Below are 18,786 nucleotides of genomic sequence, written 5' to 3'. Positions count from 1 at the left end.
TATATAGCTTTTTAATGGAGTAATGTGGTTTAGTGAATATTCTTAAATATTAAATATTTTAACATACATTACTCCTCCTGAATTAGTCTCGCAGACACATTTCATATGCTGTCTCATTGTATTATAAAAATAAAATTTCATGCAAAAACTACATTCTAAAAAAAGCTGGGTTATTTTTAACCCAGCGTTGGGTCAGAAAGAGACAAGCCCAGCCATTGGGTTAAATTAACACAGAAAATTTTTATATTTTACCCTACAATTGGTTAAAACATCCCAGCAATTTGGGTTGAAACAACCCAGCATAGCAACTCAGTGGGCTGGGCTTGACTCTTTTTGACCCACACTGTGTTGAAAATAACCCAGCATTCTTTAAGACTTCAGGATTACATCACAACCCCTTTTTGCCACTGACCTCTCTCATATTTACATATTCATTTTTAAAGCTTTTGTTTCCATTTGCATTCACAGTTGTTCCTGAACATTCCTTATTGTCCACTAACTGTTTTGGGTGATATATACAATTGGTGATGAGATGCATCCTGTTCTTTTTGGCTGGATCACACATTCAGGGAAATCAAAGTCTAGGTACAATCATGCAGATTGTTGGGAAGGTTATGGAGCAGACCAAAGATGGAGACAGGATTCAGGTCTAGATTCCAGGACCCAAAACTAGCTGTGCATTTTAAGGACAAAAATAAAGGAAATACAGAAGAAAATTTATTGCACCCTTCATTTAAAACACAAAATCACTTTGCACAGTACAAAGCCATAACATTTGTCTGAATCCTCTGCAGTTGTGAAGATACGGTATCGGGTTGACATGCTTACCAGATTTAGTAGGTTGAAATTAGGCAATATACAGGTTTATGTGATCATGAAAGGTCTCAAGACACCCAATAAGATTTGCTAGAATATTTTAAGTTGGTCAGTTTTTCTTGTTGAACCTCTTTGTGTCTTATAATAGAGCTTTGTCTTCCATTTAAGTACAGCTCAATTATACAATAAGTGGTATTAATGTAGGTGTAAATGCTTCTTTCAGACCAAACATTATATGATTGGCACACAACCCCCTACCTTTAGCCATAAGCCAAATTTAATTAATCTTTTAATCCAGCTCTTTAAGAAAGAATTAATCTCTCAATAGCAAGAGATTTTAAGGGCTAAACATGACGATTATTGAATAACTACACCACATGACTACACCAGCGTTGGGGCAAAAAAGACAAACCCATCCCATTGGGTTGTAATTTAACTTATGCTGGTTGTTTCAACCCAAAATACTGGGTTGTTTTAACTCATTGTTGGGCCAAATATAAGCATTTTCTGGGTTAATTTAACTGGGTTTCTTGGTTAGTTTGTCCCTTTTTGACCAAACCCATTTATTTTTGAGTGGATGAATATATCTAGTCCTTTGGAAACACATTCACACCTATGAATAGTGAACATTTCTAGCCATTGTGAATAGTTAGTTTTAGTTTTGTTTTTAAAATGTTTAGATAATTTGAAAATAATTTATTAAATTACATTCATCACAACTTGTGTCTTTGGAATATTTGCTGTCCTTATTAACATTATAAGCAAAACATAGGGATGCTTTGCAGAATAAAAGTTTTTGTTTACATCATATATGTGTGTGAACTGTGTTTAATAACTTTGTATAAATAAATGTACACACATGCATGTATATGTTTTAGAAATGTTTACATGTGTATATACATTTGTATATTTATGTATAATTTATATTATATATAAATATAAATACTTAATATATAAAAAAATTTTTCTTAAAATTATACATGAATGTGTTCATATTTATATATATATACATATTTATTATACACAGTTTACACACATATGTGATGTAAACAAAAACTTTTATTCTGCTAACGATTAATCACGATTAATTGTTTAGCATCCCTAAGACTCGTACAGTATGTGCTCAGTTGTTCTTTAAAAGAGATTTTTTTTGTTGCAAAAAATGAATCATCAACTTCTCAATTAACTTCTCTCATCATTTGATCTCCAATAACCAATGAAAGGTCTGACCTAGAGCCTTGTAGCCCTCATCTGACCCAGCATTCCCCCCCCTGACCCAGATCCGGTCACTGCCGCAAACTCTTTCATGACAAACAGCTTATTGCAACCATCTTGCATTGGGGAATGTCGATCATGGCATCCCAGCTGTATGCAGTGGACCAGTCACAAACTAAAAGCTCATTTTCAACTGCTGGAAACTAAGAGCCTGCTCTCCATGGCATTGTGGCTTTGCTGAGTAGAACCTGTAGATGATGTGCTGCCTCCCTCCAGGTTGTGTGGACAAAATGTTTATGCAGATATAAGCTCAGACCTTTAATGCTTTCTACACAAATCTCTCTACAGCAGCAGAGGGAAATGGCCTCACCGGGAGACAGCGGAGTTTCCAAGAGTTCCCTGTATTGTCGAGCAGGATACGGTGAAGGGGAAAGCCCTCATCTGCCTCGTGACATGGACCACTCACTGGGCATTGCGCGAGAGGAGGTATTGTATTATATTTCACCATTAGTATAGTATTTTCTAACTGTGTGTGACATGTTGCTGTTTTAATCATCAGGTTGTTGTCAAAGAGAAAGAAGCCATGGAGTGGAAGAGAAAGTATGAGGAGAGCAGACGGGAGGTGGAGGAGATGAGGTGGGACAGATGCTTTTATGACCTTGGGTTTACGTCATTTTGTGACCCCATTTTCTGTACTCTTCTGATCAGTGACACTACCAAAACTAAAAGCCAATTAAAGAGGGCCTTAATGTATCAAATGTGCCAATAGGAGGGAGGAAATACGTTAGTTTAGTTTTTATCATCTAAAACACACAATTTTATGTCACACAATAGAGTGGCACATTATACTATACTGTATGTATATATATTCCACATTGTGTGCTCATAGATGCAGTGTTGTCTAATGTAAAAAAAACTGATAGAAAAAAGACACTTTTCAAACCTTTGTTTCCAGGGACAGAGTGGATGAGGCAGTTGAGGAGCTTGGGGATTATGGCCAGCTGGACTATGGCTTGTTAGCGTAGATAAGAATAAAGCTTATTTTATTAGTCTGATTGGGCTTAGGATAAGGAAGAACTAAGAGGCTAAGGGAAGGCATAGCTTATCCATCTGCTTACTTTGCTGGCAACCTGCTTTTCTTTACTGGCAGTTTCAGCCACCAAGGGTATTGAAAGAATGGCCAACTCCAGCCCTTCCCATGTGCAAAAGCTCTGTTTTAAAATGTAGTGACATCCCTCATTGCCTACTGCACTGTCAGAAAAAATGGACCCTCGCTGTCACTATGGTGGTATCTTTCAAAAAGTACACTTTTGCACCTAGATTTCAGAGGTACAGTACATACTGGTATCAAATAGTGCATATCAGTACCTCAAATGTACATATTGGTACCAAACGATATCTAAATGGTACATATTTTTTCTGACAGCATACATTCTGTAGGCTGATTTAGAATGCTCTAAAAGGTAGCACCACTATACTGTAAGCCACAAAATTATTCTCTGCAGAGATGTGTCTTGTAATTGCTTTCAATATTAAAAGTTTGCATGCTGCCAAGTTATAAAAATGTAACTCTAAAAAGCATAAAATAAATATTTTAATACATTTCATTGTTATGCATTTGGCAGATGCTTTTATCCAAAGCGACTTACAGTCCATTTTAAGATGTACATTTTATAAGTATGCGTGTTCCCTGGGAATCAAACCTATAAGCTTTCATTTGCTAATGGTATATTTGACCAACCGAGCTGCAGGATCTTACTGTACACCTACACTGACATAAAGGCGTAATTCAACTACAGACACTGATTCCACATGATTGAAATAAGTTTTCTTAAAGGGGCCATGGCATAAAAATCTGACTTTTTCCATGTGCTATAATTGGATTCCCAGTGCCTCTATCAACCTAGAAAATGTGAAAAAGATCAACCCAATAACTTAGTTTTGGTAAATTATTTTCTGCAAGCACTTGAAAAATTAGGTAATTGAAATTTGGCTCTCCTTATGATGTCATAAGGAGATCTTATTATAATAATACCGCTCCATAATCTGCACTATCCAACCACGCCACTGCCATTTAGTTCAGAAAGAAAGAGAGAGAGAGAGAAAATAATCAACAGCACAATTGAGTTTCAATTTCACCAATCCACCATCATTGTGATAAGTGTTTGCATTTCATCAGCTCATTTGCATTTAAAGGACACACCCAAAACGGCACATTTTTGTGGCAATTTTAACATGTTATAATAAATTATTTATGGTATGGTATTTTGAGCTAAAACTTCACATGTGTACTCTGGGGACACCAACGATTTATTTTACATCTTAAAAAGACAATGGCCCCTTTAAAATAAATTGAATGTGTTACCTCTGCAGATACATGTTAATTTTATTTTAAGATGTGGAACCGGTGTCCATAATTGAATTACATAAATCCAACAATTCTCTTTTATCAGTTATTTATAATAAAAATTTCTCTGAATTAATTTGAATTTCTAAATTGATTCATGCTCTATTTTCCAGGAGAATAGTTATGGAGTATGAGAAAACCATTGCAGAAATGATCGGTGAGTCTTGATTTCTATTGCTGCAAGTTTGATTTTTGTGAACACTGTCAGGCACTTTTGGTTTGCCTGATCTCTTCTTCTGCTTTAGTACTTTAAATGACCAGGCACAAACCTTCCCCAAACATGTCACGTCTACACACATATGCAACACTTATGCACATGTGCAAGTTTTAAATCTCTCATTTAATTTGCAGAGAAATTTTGTGTGCCTCTGGACCCAAAGACTGGTCAGTTAAAAGCACAACGCTTCATCTCCCTGTATATTCCACTTGACCCGGCTTACTTTTGCAAACTTAACATGATCTGCTTAAACACGTCCCTCGCCAGGCCTTACCCACTGACAAGTTCATTGTATTTCTTTGCCTTCAGTATTTTCTCTTTTAGACTTTTACACCGGGCGTCTGGTTTAATCTTGACATGCTTTTCTCTTTTTGCACCAAAACTGTTTTCTGGACATGCTTCATTTTTCACTTCTTTATTCATGATTCATAATAAAAAACATTCACCTTCCAGCTGTATCATTTATTTCATTTCAGTTTATTATTTATTCAAACATATTCGACTTTCTTGGCTTATTTTGTCCAGTTCATTTTTTTTCATTCTCACTATATTTCATCACTTCTTAGTTTAATTTCATTTCTGGCTCCAGTTTCATTACTTTAGGAAGTTGGTTCATATCTGTATGTGACATATACTTGTCTCTCACACATCCATCCCTGCTGGCTTGATTTAATGCAGTGCCTTCTTTCTGTTTTGCTCCCTTTGTCCCCCATAAATATTTGATAAATGACTCAGGCATGCCTGGTAAGTAACAGCGACTTTTTATTTTTTGTTTGTATATCATCTACATATGATAGTGACTGGCAAAAAGAGTTCTGGCTTTAGTCTGATATTGTCTGTTTTTTATTTTATTATCGTCTTCAGGTGTTTTTGTAAGCCGATTCTCAGATATTCTCATCATCACAATCTCACATGACAACTACTAAAAGCGAATAAAGAACAACACTCTAAAAACACATGGGGCCCTATTTTAACGATCTGAAACGCAAGTGCGAAGCGCAATGCGCAAGTGACTTTGTGGGCGGATCTTGGGCGCTGTTGCTATTTTCCCGGCGTGAGAAATAACTCTTGCGCCAGGCGCAAATCAATAAGGGGTTGGTCTGAAGTAGGTTCATTATTCATAGGTGTGGTTTGGGCGTAACGTCAAATAAACCAATCAGAACGCTATCCAACATTCCCTTTAAACGCAAGGGCGCAAGTTCCATGGCGGGTTGCTATTATTATGACGGATTTGCCAGGCGCACGCCAGGAGCAGTTCACAGCCGAGGAGACCCACGTTCTTGTAAGAGCAGTCAAAGACAGAGAAGTTGTTTTGTATTAGGATAGGAGAAACCCGCCCAAATCAGCGTAGGTTAAACAGGCGTGAGAGGAAATAGCCACAATTGTCTCATCAGCTGGCATCCCCATCGTTGCGCCAAGCGCTACAATAATGTCAGGAGACGGGGGAAACCCAAGCTTGCCAGCATAAATCGGGCACGCCGTGTAACGGGAGGTGGATCTGCCTCAGGACCTGACGCCAGCAGAGGACATCGCTGCGTCCACCCTCACCGCTGAAAGGGTTTGGGGGCTTTGAAATCGGACCCAAGAAACGCAAGCAAGGTCCAACCCCAAAGTAGACTTACAAATCAATATACATTAAAGCTAGGGTAGGTAATGTTTGAGAGCTAGCAAAATTAGAAAACGGCACCTCTTCTAAGCTCCACCGCCTCTCGTTAGCACTCCGTCCAAAGCTACGCCCCCACAAACATGAACGCGCATCCACAGTCGGAGTCAGCTGCAGGTCACAGGAAAACCGAGTATTTCAACACATTATAGGCATCAACCAAACGACTTCATGTCTCATTCACCTGTAACTCAACTGATTTACACCGACAGAGAATCTAATGTTAGCATTGGGCTAATACTAGCTACAAAAATAGCTACGTTGCCTAACGTAACATTTATAATGGAAATAACAAATCCACCCGAAGCAAAACAAATTATTACCTGTTCAGCAGAAAGACCGCAACCTCGGCATCGCTTTTCAGGCCCTTCAGCTCCCTCAGTTGTCTCCACCGTTCAAATGCTCCACCGATGTTTACGCGAGTTTGTCCTCTGGCTTTATCCAGTACCTGTTTAGTTGCAGCCTTTTCTGCCTCAGATTTTCTTTTTCTAGGTTTTTTATTAGGGCGAGCAGTTACCAGCAAAGCTGGCAGTGGTAGTTTTGGCTGCTTTTTATCTTCCATTGTGCCGGTGCTGCAAACTCCTGCTTACTCGGTGTAGTGAGACTGAATATTTCAGGGAACGATGACGTGATTAGTGCACGCAGGGCAGCGCGCGCAGTGGGGCTGGGCCACGAGACATGAAGGCATCTGATTGGTTCTTTACACACGCACCGAATGGCAGTGATTGGTCGGAGTTTTTTCTGTCCTCCAGCTGCTACAGAGGTCTGATTGTTTTCATTCCGTTTTCTGAACACATAATGTATTGACTACTCTCAGGAAAGAAGGACCATTTCACCCAGTATAATAAAAAATGTATCTGAACAGGATTACCAACCCTAGCTTTAAGGTTTCTTATGAAAACATTTTAATTATTATTTACATCAAATAAACGCAATACAGCCACACATCAAACTTATGAAAATATTTTAATGGTTATTTGCATGAGAATTTTTTAACGCAGCCACACAATAAATAAAAACTATCACCACAATGCTCACCACTATGATTTCCCTTATCTCATGTGTTAATATTTTTTATTGTAACAATTTATGATTTGCAAAAATAACTGTTGCATCTGTGTAGATTAGATAAGCAAAGTGTATGCGCGTTGTGCACGCTATACATTATGATCAAGCATGCGCCCTTAAAATAGCATAATGAACCACGCGCAACGCGCCACTGACTTTAGACTAGTTTTTTTCTGGTCAGTGGCGCAATTGTTTTTTGAAACTGCAAAATAGCATTAGGGATGGTTTGCGCTGCAATACGCCTCCTTTTTTGCGCTGAACCGCCCAGGGAGCGCAAGTTCATTCCCTAGTTTGCCGACGTGCGTCTGTGGAGGGAAAAACCCGCTGTGCGCCGGTGCAAAATACGAATGATACATGTGTCACTGACAAAGTCAATTGCGCTGGGTGCAAGATAGGGCCCATAGTGCTAAATAGCACCAAAAGTGGTTCACTGGCTCGTAATCATATAGGGAACCATTTTAAGTTCTATATAGCACCTATGTAGCACTTTTCTAGAACCCTATAGTGCTATATAGAACCATATTTGGTGCTATATCACCCCCGCATGGTTCTTCATAGGTGCTATACAGCACTAAAAATGGTTCCCCTATGATTACGAGCTTTTAGTGCTATTTAGCACCTTTGTTTTTAGAGTGAACTGCATTGAGCCATAATTTATGTAAAATCATTCACTGTATTAATAATAAATAATCTTAGTGTAGGATATACCATAATCTTTTCTTTTGATGTGTAAAAGTTTGTCTTTACAGTTAAACAGGTTGCAAGTCTTTTCATCTCTCATTATGTGTCTCAGTGGTTTGCCATTCATTTGATGTGTGTGAAAGTTGTCTGCATGCATCACAGGGATTCAGGGTCAAAATAACAGCTACCATTTAAGTCATCATAACAATGCAAATATATTGTATAGAGTATAAAAACAGTGGTCACCATCCTGTTTTTGGAGATCAATAATTGTATTAATTGTATAATATGTATTGTTGTGTGTGTTTCTCAGAGGGTGAGCAGAGAGAGAAGAACCTGTCACATCACACCATCCAGCAGTTGATTCTTGAGAGGGACCAGGCTTTGGCTGACCTCAACTCTGTAGAGAAATCCCTCGCTGACTTGTTTCGGCGCTACGAGAAAATGAAAGACGTTTTGGAGGGCTTCCGCAAGGTCAGTCACTTACACATGACCCAGTCCCAGCTAAAGTCATTATTTTGCAGTGGCGGCCGGTGACTTCTTTTTTTGAGTGCGCTCGATGCGAAGTTCGTCACAACGTGTATGTAGCCCGTCGAGTGTGGTTCGTAATTTCAAAATATGTGCGCGTCGAGTGATCCTTTGTGCATCACGTGTCTTGTCAAAATAAGTACCTGCTGCAGATGTGTCTAAAGGGTTTATGATAAAAGAGATGCTCGCGTTTCTCAGATACTCACATAATTTCATGCGTATGCAGAGTTTACAGTTAAGGGAGTGTCTTGCGTGTGTTTTGTGAATGTGAGCGTCTCTTTTATCATAAACGGTTTTGACTGGTGTGCAGCAGGCACTTAATTTGACAAAACACGTGATGTACAAGGTTCACATGACGCAACAAAGACATATTTTGAATTTGCGCCGCTCGTATGTGCAGTCACGAGCCGCCACTGTTATTTTGTCAGTTTTGTACATTAAACCATCCTATATACTAATAGGGTATATGTTAAAATGTAACCTTGATATCTTTAATATTGACTGAGTAAGGCCATGCCAAAGATTAAAATCAATGTAAAACCAGTGACTGAAATCAAACTTTAATGCTCCTTATCTCATAATTAGATTGAGACTCTAGCCTGGATTCACAGACAGGGTCACATATTTAAATTGATATCATGTAAAATTGCCATATTTTAGTAAATCTTTTGAGTTTACATTTAAAGAAGATTTGGTTGTAGATCTTTTCATTATTAATAGCTTATCGACTATAACGTTTCATCTTACATTCAGAATGAGGACGTCTTGAAGAAATGTGCTCAGGAGTACCTGTCTCGTGTCCGTAAGGAGGAGCAGCGCTACCAGGCCCTGAAGTTCCATGCTGAGGAAAAACTGGATAAGTAAGCACACACATTCTCATGGTTTTTATCTGCTTTGCTTGTTATAGGATTTATACTCCCTAGATGACTGCTCAGCTATGTAACTAACAAAGTCAAGTAAAATGTGAAGTGATGCCATGCGTTTGTCCATGTGACTGCAGGGCGAATTCTGAGATCGCTCAGGTGAGAGTCAAAGCCAAGCAAGAGCAGGCAGCTTATCAGGCCAGTCTGAGGAAAGAACAGATGAAAGTGGATTCACTGGAGCGCACGCTGGAACAAAAGGTTTGAAACTCAAGTCAACCTGTCCATTTGCTACAGACATTGACTCTTGCATAGCTAAAATGAACTGATTCAAATGTTTAGTTAAAGGAAAACACCACCGTTTTTTAAAAATGTTACTATGTTTTTACCTCAACTTAGATGAATTAATACATACCTATCTTTTTCAATGCATGCACTTTTAATCTTTGCATATAGCCTCATGAATGTGTTAGCATTTAGCCTAGCCCCATTCATTCCTTAGGATCCAAAAAGAGATGAATTTAGAAGCCACCAAACACTTTCATGTTTTCCCTATTTAAAGACTGTTACATGAATAGTTACACGAGTAAGTATGGTGGCACAAAATAAAACTTTTGTTTGGAGCCATAGGAATGAATGGGACTATGCTAAATGCTAACACATTCATGAAGCACTGTACAAAGATTAAAAGTGCATGCATTGAAAAAAGATAGGTATGTATTAATTCATCTAAGTTAAGGTAAAAACATAGTAAAATTTTGAAAAATGGTGGTGTTTTCCTTTAATGTTCCCATCACTCATTTGGTAGAGCATTGTGTTGGGTTCAGTCAACGCATTGATCATGCACTGTAAAAATTTCTTGTTGCACTTAAATTTTTAAGTTTAATCAACTTGAATTCACAGTTAATTTAAACTTTCTTGGCTAGTGAGAAGTTGCAATAAGTTATAAAAATAATGTTGAAATAACTAAAGCTAATTTAACTTTATTCTTATCATTTATTGCAACTCCTCACTAGTCAAGAAAGTTTAAATGAATTTTAAATTCAAGTTGGATAAAAAATATTGTTTTACAGTGTGGGTTCAATCCCAGGGAACACACATACCATATAAAATGTATACCTTGAATGCAAGTCATTTTTAGACGAAAGCATCTTCCCCGTAATGTATATGTTGTTGCCAATGATCTCAATATGTTTTGTAGCTAAGCTGTTCTCTTAAACAAAGCAAACAAAATAATAAGTGCAATTTTTTTTTTTTTGCAGAACAAAGAGATTGAAGAACTGACCAAAATATGTGACGAATTGATTGCCAAGATGGGGAAGAGTTAGCCCCCTATCAGAGTCCTGTGTTACACTACAACAGGACAATGTTTGGACAAGAGTTGTATAAAAAGATGGAGGTTCAGTGTAATTTTTCGCTTTTTGTGATGGACAGAACTAATGGATCTCACACTACTGATGTCTTCACAAAACTGGACGCTCTGGGAGGACGCACTATGTTCTGACTGTAATTATTTCATTTTGATGTATTAATGTACACAAATGTACCTACTGTATATCGAGGGTCTTGTGACAGTACTTTCCATCGGTAGAGACTTTTGTGAGAATCTGTATAGCTCACAGAAAGAGTATGCGTGTTCAGTGAGTGTGAAGTTATGAGTGCCGTTGCCATGACAACCACTGATGGAGCCGACTGTTAAACTGATTCCTGTGGTTCTCGTCTTCTTAACCTAGAAACAGAAATGACCATAAGAAAGAGAATATATAAATATATAATATAGAACAGTCTGAATAATCATTCACAGTTGTCACAAAGTGATATTCATGATTATGAAAAAATGCATGTTGTATGCCTTGATGGTTTTGTAAATATGAAAATGACTTGAATATATCGTAAACGAACACAACTGCGGATTTTGATACTGTTAGTTTGTTTTGCTTCATTGCTTATCTTTGTAGATACTTGTTGTTTCTTTTGTTGTCTCTTAGCAAACTGATTTTATTTTGATATATAAATGAACCCAGTTGTGACTGTCAATTGCTCTGACTTGAACTAATTTAACACGGATTTGTCTCAGTCCAGCTATGCTGAATGTTTTACACGAGAGAAGTTCTGCCAGTTGTACAGGACATGCTTCAAAGTGCAATAAAAGATGGCAATACAGATCTTTTAATCTCCTCATCCATGTCTCACAAAGTCAATACACAAATGTATTTTTATATTGCAATTTACTCCCTCAATGGGTCGTTTTAAAAAGCATTTGGGGGTGTTAATGAACAAACAATGACTCTTGCTCACATGATCTCATGTGTCTGGAAACATGTGCAATAATTATCTGGCAGATGGGCATTAAGATCTTACCAGACAGACTATAATAGTGCCAGTGGCATGCTGGCACACAACCAAGATGTCTGTCAGCAAGCAAATAAAAGACCTGCGATATAAACAACAATATAAGAACAGAAAAAAGCTGTTTCACTTTGTAGGTGATTTCACATTGCATTTAATAAAACTAACCTGATTTTTTAAAATCGCAATTTCAATATACTGATAACATCTGAAGCCAGCCAACATCAATAATATTATCATACAGATCATCAATTATACTGGACTGATTCTGACTTATTACTTTGTATGGACTAAAGAATTTATTTTACATGACTTATACACATATTTAAATAGCCTTGATTACTAAAATAGTTTTGATTGGTTGTCCGTTATCCCACGTTTGTTGATTATCAAGTAATGCTACACATAGAGGATGCATTATGAAACCAGTGGGGACACCTGGCCAGCATGCAGCACTGTAGGGGTGGAGCACAGTAATCAGTCCCTCATCTCTGATTAGTCTAGATGTTAAGGAGCCATTCAGATCCTATTGAACCACAGGCCTACAGTAAGTGGACAGACTGGTAATCTGTGTCTCCTCACTCCTGTTGGGTATTAGTGCTCCAAGAACAGGGCTTAAGCTGAGGGGTTTTGCAAGCAAACAATCTGCTTTTTATTGTACTGACCTGAAAGCAAGACCACAGGAGATATGAGGTCTGTCTATTTCTACCTGCTGATTGGCACCTTCCTTCTTGCTCAGAGTGAGTAACCTTTCTTTCAGCGTTTGTCTTCTGTTTTAAACTGGCCAAGTGTCCTCTTGGTTACTGTAGGTGAAGCTCTATGCCAAATCCTGATAAGCTTTTAAGTCTAGACCTCTCAATCTGCTGTTTTGTCTTCAGTTTACATTTTCTATGTTTCATTGTTTTCTGTAAGCGTGCCTTTGAAAATCTTGTCACTTTGGACTAAATGTAAGGAATTTGTAAAAGCAATCCTTTAAACATATTAATACAGTAGCTAAAAAGGAGATAATGTTCCCCTGTACCAAAAGCAAAGTCAAAGCAATTATGTTAAACATACTTGTTAAATCAATTGAACGTACTGTACTGTATATAGAGAGGCTGTGGAAAGTTATGTTTATCACTTTAATCAGGCTATATAATGGAAGGTTGTCATATTTATTTATAAAGGTGCTCTTTCTTTCATTGTATATACAGTAGGCAACTTTTGCAAACAACGTAAATATTCATTCTTCAGTAGCTTCAGTTTTTTTCTCATCTAATTGAACAAAAGAAATTCCAGACTGTTTTACAGAAATAGGCTCTGGAAAGTCTATAGTGTGTAGTCTGTAGGTGCCATCAAATTGTAATTTAGATGAATGCTTAAAAAAATAAGGTTTTACTTTAGTGCAAGCACGATACTTTACACTTATTGATTTGTGGATCATTTCAAACAGCTAGAATAAGGTTTTGCTATAGGCCTACATGTCCTGTAAACTGAAGGTCTTCGCTATAAAAGACAGTTATTTAGATCTGTTATATGGTGAGGACACAAATGCCAGAGAAAGCATAGAAATTCAGGTTTTGAAGGTGTTTTAGTGGTGCAGGCATGTGTGTTTATGTCTCTGATCTTGTTGTCTTCAAAGGATGTTTGTTTATAAAAGCAGACGAAGAGGATGATAGCAAAGAGGCACTTAAAAAAGGCTTAGCTACAATATATTTTGCTGGGTTTTTACAAGACACTGTCTTGTTTTTCTATCATTTTTTGTTAATCCCTAGTGTATGGTGAACGGTTGCTAGAAAATATGTACTGTTTAGAGTTCACAGTCCCTATAGTGAAAAAGGTGGAAAGTTTGAAAGATGTAAAACGGCCTCTAGAATTTTATAAGATGCTATCAAAATTATTTCTTTTTGACAGCATATTTGCTGCCATTGTGTGACTCTTCTATATATGACTTTACACATAAAACCCTCTTTAATGGATTGTTCACCCAAAAACTTGAATTCTGTCATCATTTACTCACCCTCATGTTGTTACAAACCTGTATACATTTCTTTATTCTGATGAACACAAAGGAAGATATTTGAGAGATGTTTGTAACCAAACCGTTTGTGGACTACATTCACTTCCATAGTAGGAAAAAGAAAACCATGGAAGAAAATGGGGTCCACGAACGGTTTGGTTATACATTTCTCAAAATATCTTCCATTGTGTTCATTAGAACAAAGAAATGTATTCTTATCTCAACTTAGACAGGTTTGTAAAAACATGAGGGCGAGTAAATGATGACAGAATTTTCATTTTTGGGTGAACTATCCCTTTAAGATATTAGGCTTTGCTTAGTCAACTGTGTCAGAGACGTGATTTATTTTGCAATTATGAGCATCGATTTATTTAGAATCAAGAAATGTGCTTTGACTGTCACAACAAAAAAGAAAAAAAAAAGAAAGAAAAACAGCCATGACTTAATGCGAATGGACACATTGAGCCAGGACCCTTAAGAATTGCAAGTTTTAATCTGGCTTGTTTGACTTTTTCTTCCCATTTCTTGCTATAATTTGCAGAAATAAAAATTACAAGTTTACACATTGTTAAAAAGGATCAAATGTGCTATTTATGTAACTACATACTTTATAGGGAAATGTTGAATGTTTTGCCTATACACAGTATATAAAAAACACATCTTCTCTCTCCCATAACAGATAGTGTCTCTATAAAATGCTGAAACTTTGTAAGCTTTGCAAACACATTCTATGTAATTGCTTAAGATGAATATTTTTTTTCATTAAAGGTTCCACTAAATTCATAAATGTACATGTAAATGTGTATTTAACAGTATTTTTGTTTGTTTAGAATGTAAAAAAATGGTCAAAAATTGTCCCTATAGCTGTCACTGGGGCTACCATTTCCAAAACCACACCTTTGTTCTTAAAGGAAAACCGCACCGTTTTTCAATATTTTACTTTTCTCAACTTAGACAAATTAATACAGAAATATCTTTATTCAGTGTGTGCACTTAATCTTTGTACAGAACGTTGTGAATGTGTTAGCATTTAGCCTAGCCCCATTCATTCCTTAGGATCCAAACAGGAATGAATTCAGAAGCCACCAAACACTTCAATGTTTTCCCTATTTAAAGACTCTTACATGAGTTGTTACACGAGTAAGTATGGTGGCACAAAATAAAACATGGTGATTTTTTTAAGCGGATAAAAAAAGAACAATAATGTGTGGCGGAAGAGCACTTAGTTTGCAATACTTTGATCTTGGCGTGCAGTAACAACATTACTACTTCCCCTCTTGCTCAAACTTACGTTAATATTATTGTGCCCGAGGTCAAAGTGCTGCAAACTAATGGCTCTTCCACCATACAAAATTGTTCTTTTTTATACGCTTAAAAAATTACCATGTTTTATTTTGTGCCACCATTACTACTCATGTAACAGTCTTTAAATATGAAAAACATGGAAGTGTTTGGTGGCTTCTAAATTCATCTCTGTTTGGATCCTAAGGAATGAATGGGGATAACGCATTCACGACGTGTTGTACAAAGATTAAGTGCACACATTGAATAAAGATAGGTATGTATTAATTTCTCTCAGCTGAGGTAAGAACATAATACAATATTGAAAAACGGTGGTGTTTTCCTTTAAAATTGTTCCTAATAGCACATCACAGGTACATATTACAGTAAATACATAATAGTACCTCAAAAGTACATGTTGGTACTGTACACTGCAAAAAATGACTTTCTTACTTAGTATTTTTGTCTTGTTTTCAGTAAAAAACTTATTTTAAGAACATTTTTATTATTCCATTGGCAGATTTTTGCTTGTTTTAAGCACTTACTGTATATCTTAAAGTTTATATTTTTGGTCTAAAAACTAGACTTATTTTCCTTTTTGCTCATTTTGCTCATCATGTATCAGAAAATACATCTTAATTTAAGAACATTTTGATATTTTTACTGAAAACAAGACAAAGAAAGTCATTTTTGCAGTGTACCCAATGTATATCAGTACATACATTATAAATATTAGGACTTTTCTAAAGGATACTGCCCCAAACGGCTATAACCACAACAGACATTGAAGGGAACATGTCCACTCAAAAATCTTAAACGTTGATATTTTTAATATACAAACATATTTTCCTGAATGTTTTGGTCCCACCCAATGTTCAAGATGTGGGTACAGCCTTGCTGCTGTAGTGAAAGCTAGGGACCATTTTTTCTGACCCTGTATAATCTTGTGCCTCTTCATAATGACTTGTTATATTAAATGGATTCTGTCTTTCCGTAGGTGAAGCACTGCAGTGTTATACCTGCATGGGTGCCACAGATGAAGACTGTAATCGGCAGGGCTCCAAAACATGTCCAAGCTTCTCAGATGCATGTGCTATTGTCCGAGGACATGGCAGTAAGTTTAATGGTAATGTAGATCATTATTGTGCTCCAGTATTGCTCAGTGAAAGAGCACTGCATTAGTAGCACAAAAGGTCATGGGTTTAAACCCAGGAAACACATATACAGTAAAAATTATACCTTGTAATGCACTCTAAGTCGCTTTGGGTATAGCGTCTGCCAAATGTATAAATGTTCTTGCGTTGGCACAAGAGAAGAAACTCTCAGAACATTAAATTGCTTAAATCAGAGTAATTCATCACTTAAAAATAAATGAATTGGAAAAATCATTAACAACTTTAGTGTGTGTATATGAGTGCTTGAAAGGAATATATTAAATAAGGCTTGTGTTTAGGAATACTGCTGACCTCAGAATGGAAAAGCATCTTCCTTTTCATTAATATGTAATCAAGCTTTTATACCATTTGTCTTTTTAGGTGGTGTTATGAAGTCGTGCTCTTACAAATCCTTCTGCAGTCAGGCTAACAGCCAGGGTTACAGAGCTCCAGGGGTGAAAGTTCATTGCTGCTACTCTGATGACTGTAATGTTAAAGGACACGCCAACAGAATGAGCACAGGGGTCAACTTCCTTCTGGGGCTTCTGCTATTTGTCTGGCATTTGCTGTCAAACTAATGTGACCATAGACGAACTGACCTGGCTGTTAAAGTTCATTACCACTGTGGGACTTGACCGAACGCTGTATACTCCATGATTTTATTGTCATATATAAAATGAGTCATGTAAAAATGTACCACACTTACATTTTTAGCAACTTGTTAAAAGCTGTGCATGCAATATAATGTTTAGTCAACATATAGAACCTTACATGCACAGATGTCTACATTACATGAGGCAAATGTATTTATGGTATTGTTTCAATTGTTCTAGGAACTCAAAAAGCCAAAAGCCTTTTATTCTGTAGGCCAAATAAATGTAAATGAGATCTATTTAAGGCAGTTTTGGTGGTACAGAGTTAACAAGACCATTATGGAGCAGATTCCCAGACAGGGTTTAGGTTAACCCAAGACCCCAAACAGCACTTGTGTGCATTTTAAGAGAAAACAATAGCACCGAAATATGTTAAGAAATGTCAGTACAAGAGTTTTTTATTTATTTATTAAAGCAGCTCTAACATGTAACTAAAACATGCATTTTAGTCTGGGACTAGGATAAACCCTGTCCGGGAAACCCCCTATATTATTTAATCTTCATGATACTCTGTGGATGGAAATGAACACATGGAAAAACATACAGAAACACAAACTTGCTGGCTCTGTTTGTTTTTGTGCTTGACTGTAAATAAACTGCTTTTTCTTTGTTTTAATGACTGTTAATATGGGAATTCATGGGATATGTATATGATATATATGATTCAAAAGTATAGCTTTTTTAAACGCCCTATACCCTCAGATGTTTTACATCTTGTTAACACTAGGTGTCAGTGTAAATACACATTTCAACAACAATTGAACAACACAGACGCCGTTGAAACACTGCAGCTGGTGGTGGTTACTCCATCCAAAATACCTGACCTGACCAGACCAAGGTAAAGTCATAATGTTTAATTTTCCAGTATTACGTTTAACCTAAGTCAAACATGTAACTGATGTTACGAGATCAAACAATATGGATTATCACATTCACAGACGTGGTACAGTAGTAGTACTGAGAGAAGTCAAAATGGGACTTTTTTACTGTGAAAATGCTATGATATTTGCAGTAAAACTGTATGGTAATCAATTTCCTTGGTTAATTTTGTAAGGGTTTTGATAATTCTATTATTTAAGTCTGTGATTAAAGATAATATACATTTGAACGTTTGACCTTTTAAGACAATCGCTTTCAGAATAATATTTGGTTTTTTCATTAAGGTGTCAGGAAAGAGCTACAATATGAGAGAGTGGGGTAATTGTCTTTGATTAAGAAAACGATCGTGAAACTTTGTTGTCTCTTGATTGACTTCCCAACCCAAAATTTTCAAACTTCAACTCCTGTGTTCCAATTTGCATACTTGTCCAAATCGTAAATGTGGAAATGAGTCCCAGATGGTCTTTTTCCGGTAAAAAATATAATGTTCAGTTCCATGCACACTGTAACGGCTGATATTTTATACAGACAGTCTATGTATGGATATTAGCCACAACTCACTGTGAGAAAGGAGTTTGAAGAGGATGCACCGAATGAATACATTTAAATGTAAAAATTAAATTAAATATTATTAATGATAGCACAATAATAAAAAAATAAAAGTCATAATATATGTCACATCATTCCATTCATGAAGTAAAATCACTAAAAGTTTACCTTCCGCTGGAAGAAATAGACCCCTTTGACTGACTGTGAACAGCAACAGAATGTTTCACATGTTGTTTATGTCGCAAAGGGTGGTTGCTAAGGGCAAAGTGATACACAGAAACGCTGGGTGCAGCGGTCCTAGCTGTATTTTATTGTAAATTAACCCCCCATTCAGACAGCCAGCGACCAGCAGTAGCAGAGCGACGCAATCTCATTCATTTCAATGGAAACCGAGCGACTTCCGGCGGCACGAACGAAAGTGACCGTTGGTGACCGTATGGGCGTGTCCAGCGACGAGAGAAAGTTAA

General features: G+C 36.8%; 2 protein-coding genes across 3 annotated transcripts in view; both read left to right on the top strand.

Annotated features, from left to right (window-relative positions):
- tacc2 (transforming, acidic coiled-coil containing protein 2) overlaps positions 1-11,620 on the top strand; it is a 70,161-nt gene extending 58,541 nt beyond the window's left edge. Inside the window, exons 18-24 of the mRNA XM_065296616.2 lie at positions 2,380-2,517; positions 2,591-2,667; positions 4,552-4,595; positions 8,381-8,541; positions 9,349-9,455; positions 9,596-9,716; positions 10,718-11,620. Coding sequence (XP_065152688.1) covers positions 2,380-2,517; positions 2,591-2,667; positions 4,552-4,595; positions 8,381-8,541; positions 9,349-9,455; positions 9,596-9,716; positions 10,718-10,783 — 714 coding nt within the window. The 3' untranslated portion in view covers positions 10,784-11,620. The remainder of the gene's footprint in view (positions 1-2,379; positions 2,518-2,590; positions 2,668-4,551; positions 4,596-8,380; positions 8,542-9,348; positions 9,456-9,595; positions 9,717-10,717) is intronic.
- Positions 11,621-12,028: 408 nt separating this feature from the next.
- On the top strand, positions 12,029-17,240 carry ly6pge (lymphocyte antigen 6 family member pge). Of its 2 annotated transcripts, none has more exons than XM_065297532.2 (3): positions 12,029-12,544; positions 16,082-16,198; positions 16,620-17,240. In XM_065297532.2, the coding sequence occupies exons 1-3, from the start codon at positions 12,493-12,495 to the stop codon at positions 16,814-16,816; spliced, it is 366 nt and encodes a 121-aa protein (XP_065153604.1). In that variant the 5' UTR covers positions 12,029-12,492; the 3' UTR covers positions 16,817-17,240. The 2 variants fall into 2 exon arrangements, with proteins under 2 accessions (XP_065153604.1, XP_065153603.1); XM_065297531.2 differs by having other exon boundaries at positions 16,082-16,210.
- The last annotated feature ends 1,546 nt before the right edge of the window (positions 17,241-18,786 follow it).

This window comes from Paramisgurnus dabryanus, chromosome 20, assembly GCF_030506205.2.
Source record: "Paramisgurnus dabryanus chromosome 20, PD_genome_1.1, whole genome shotgun sequence".
Taxonomy (NCBI): domain Eukaryota; kingdom Metazoa; phylum Chordata; class Actinopteri; order Cypriniformes; family Cobitidae; genus Paramisgurnus; species Paramisgurnus dabryanus.
The sequence above is the reverse complement of the archived record's forward strand: the minus strand, read 5'-3'. Positions and strand labels throughout refer to the sequence as shown.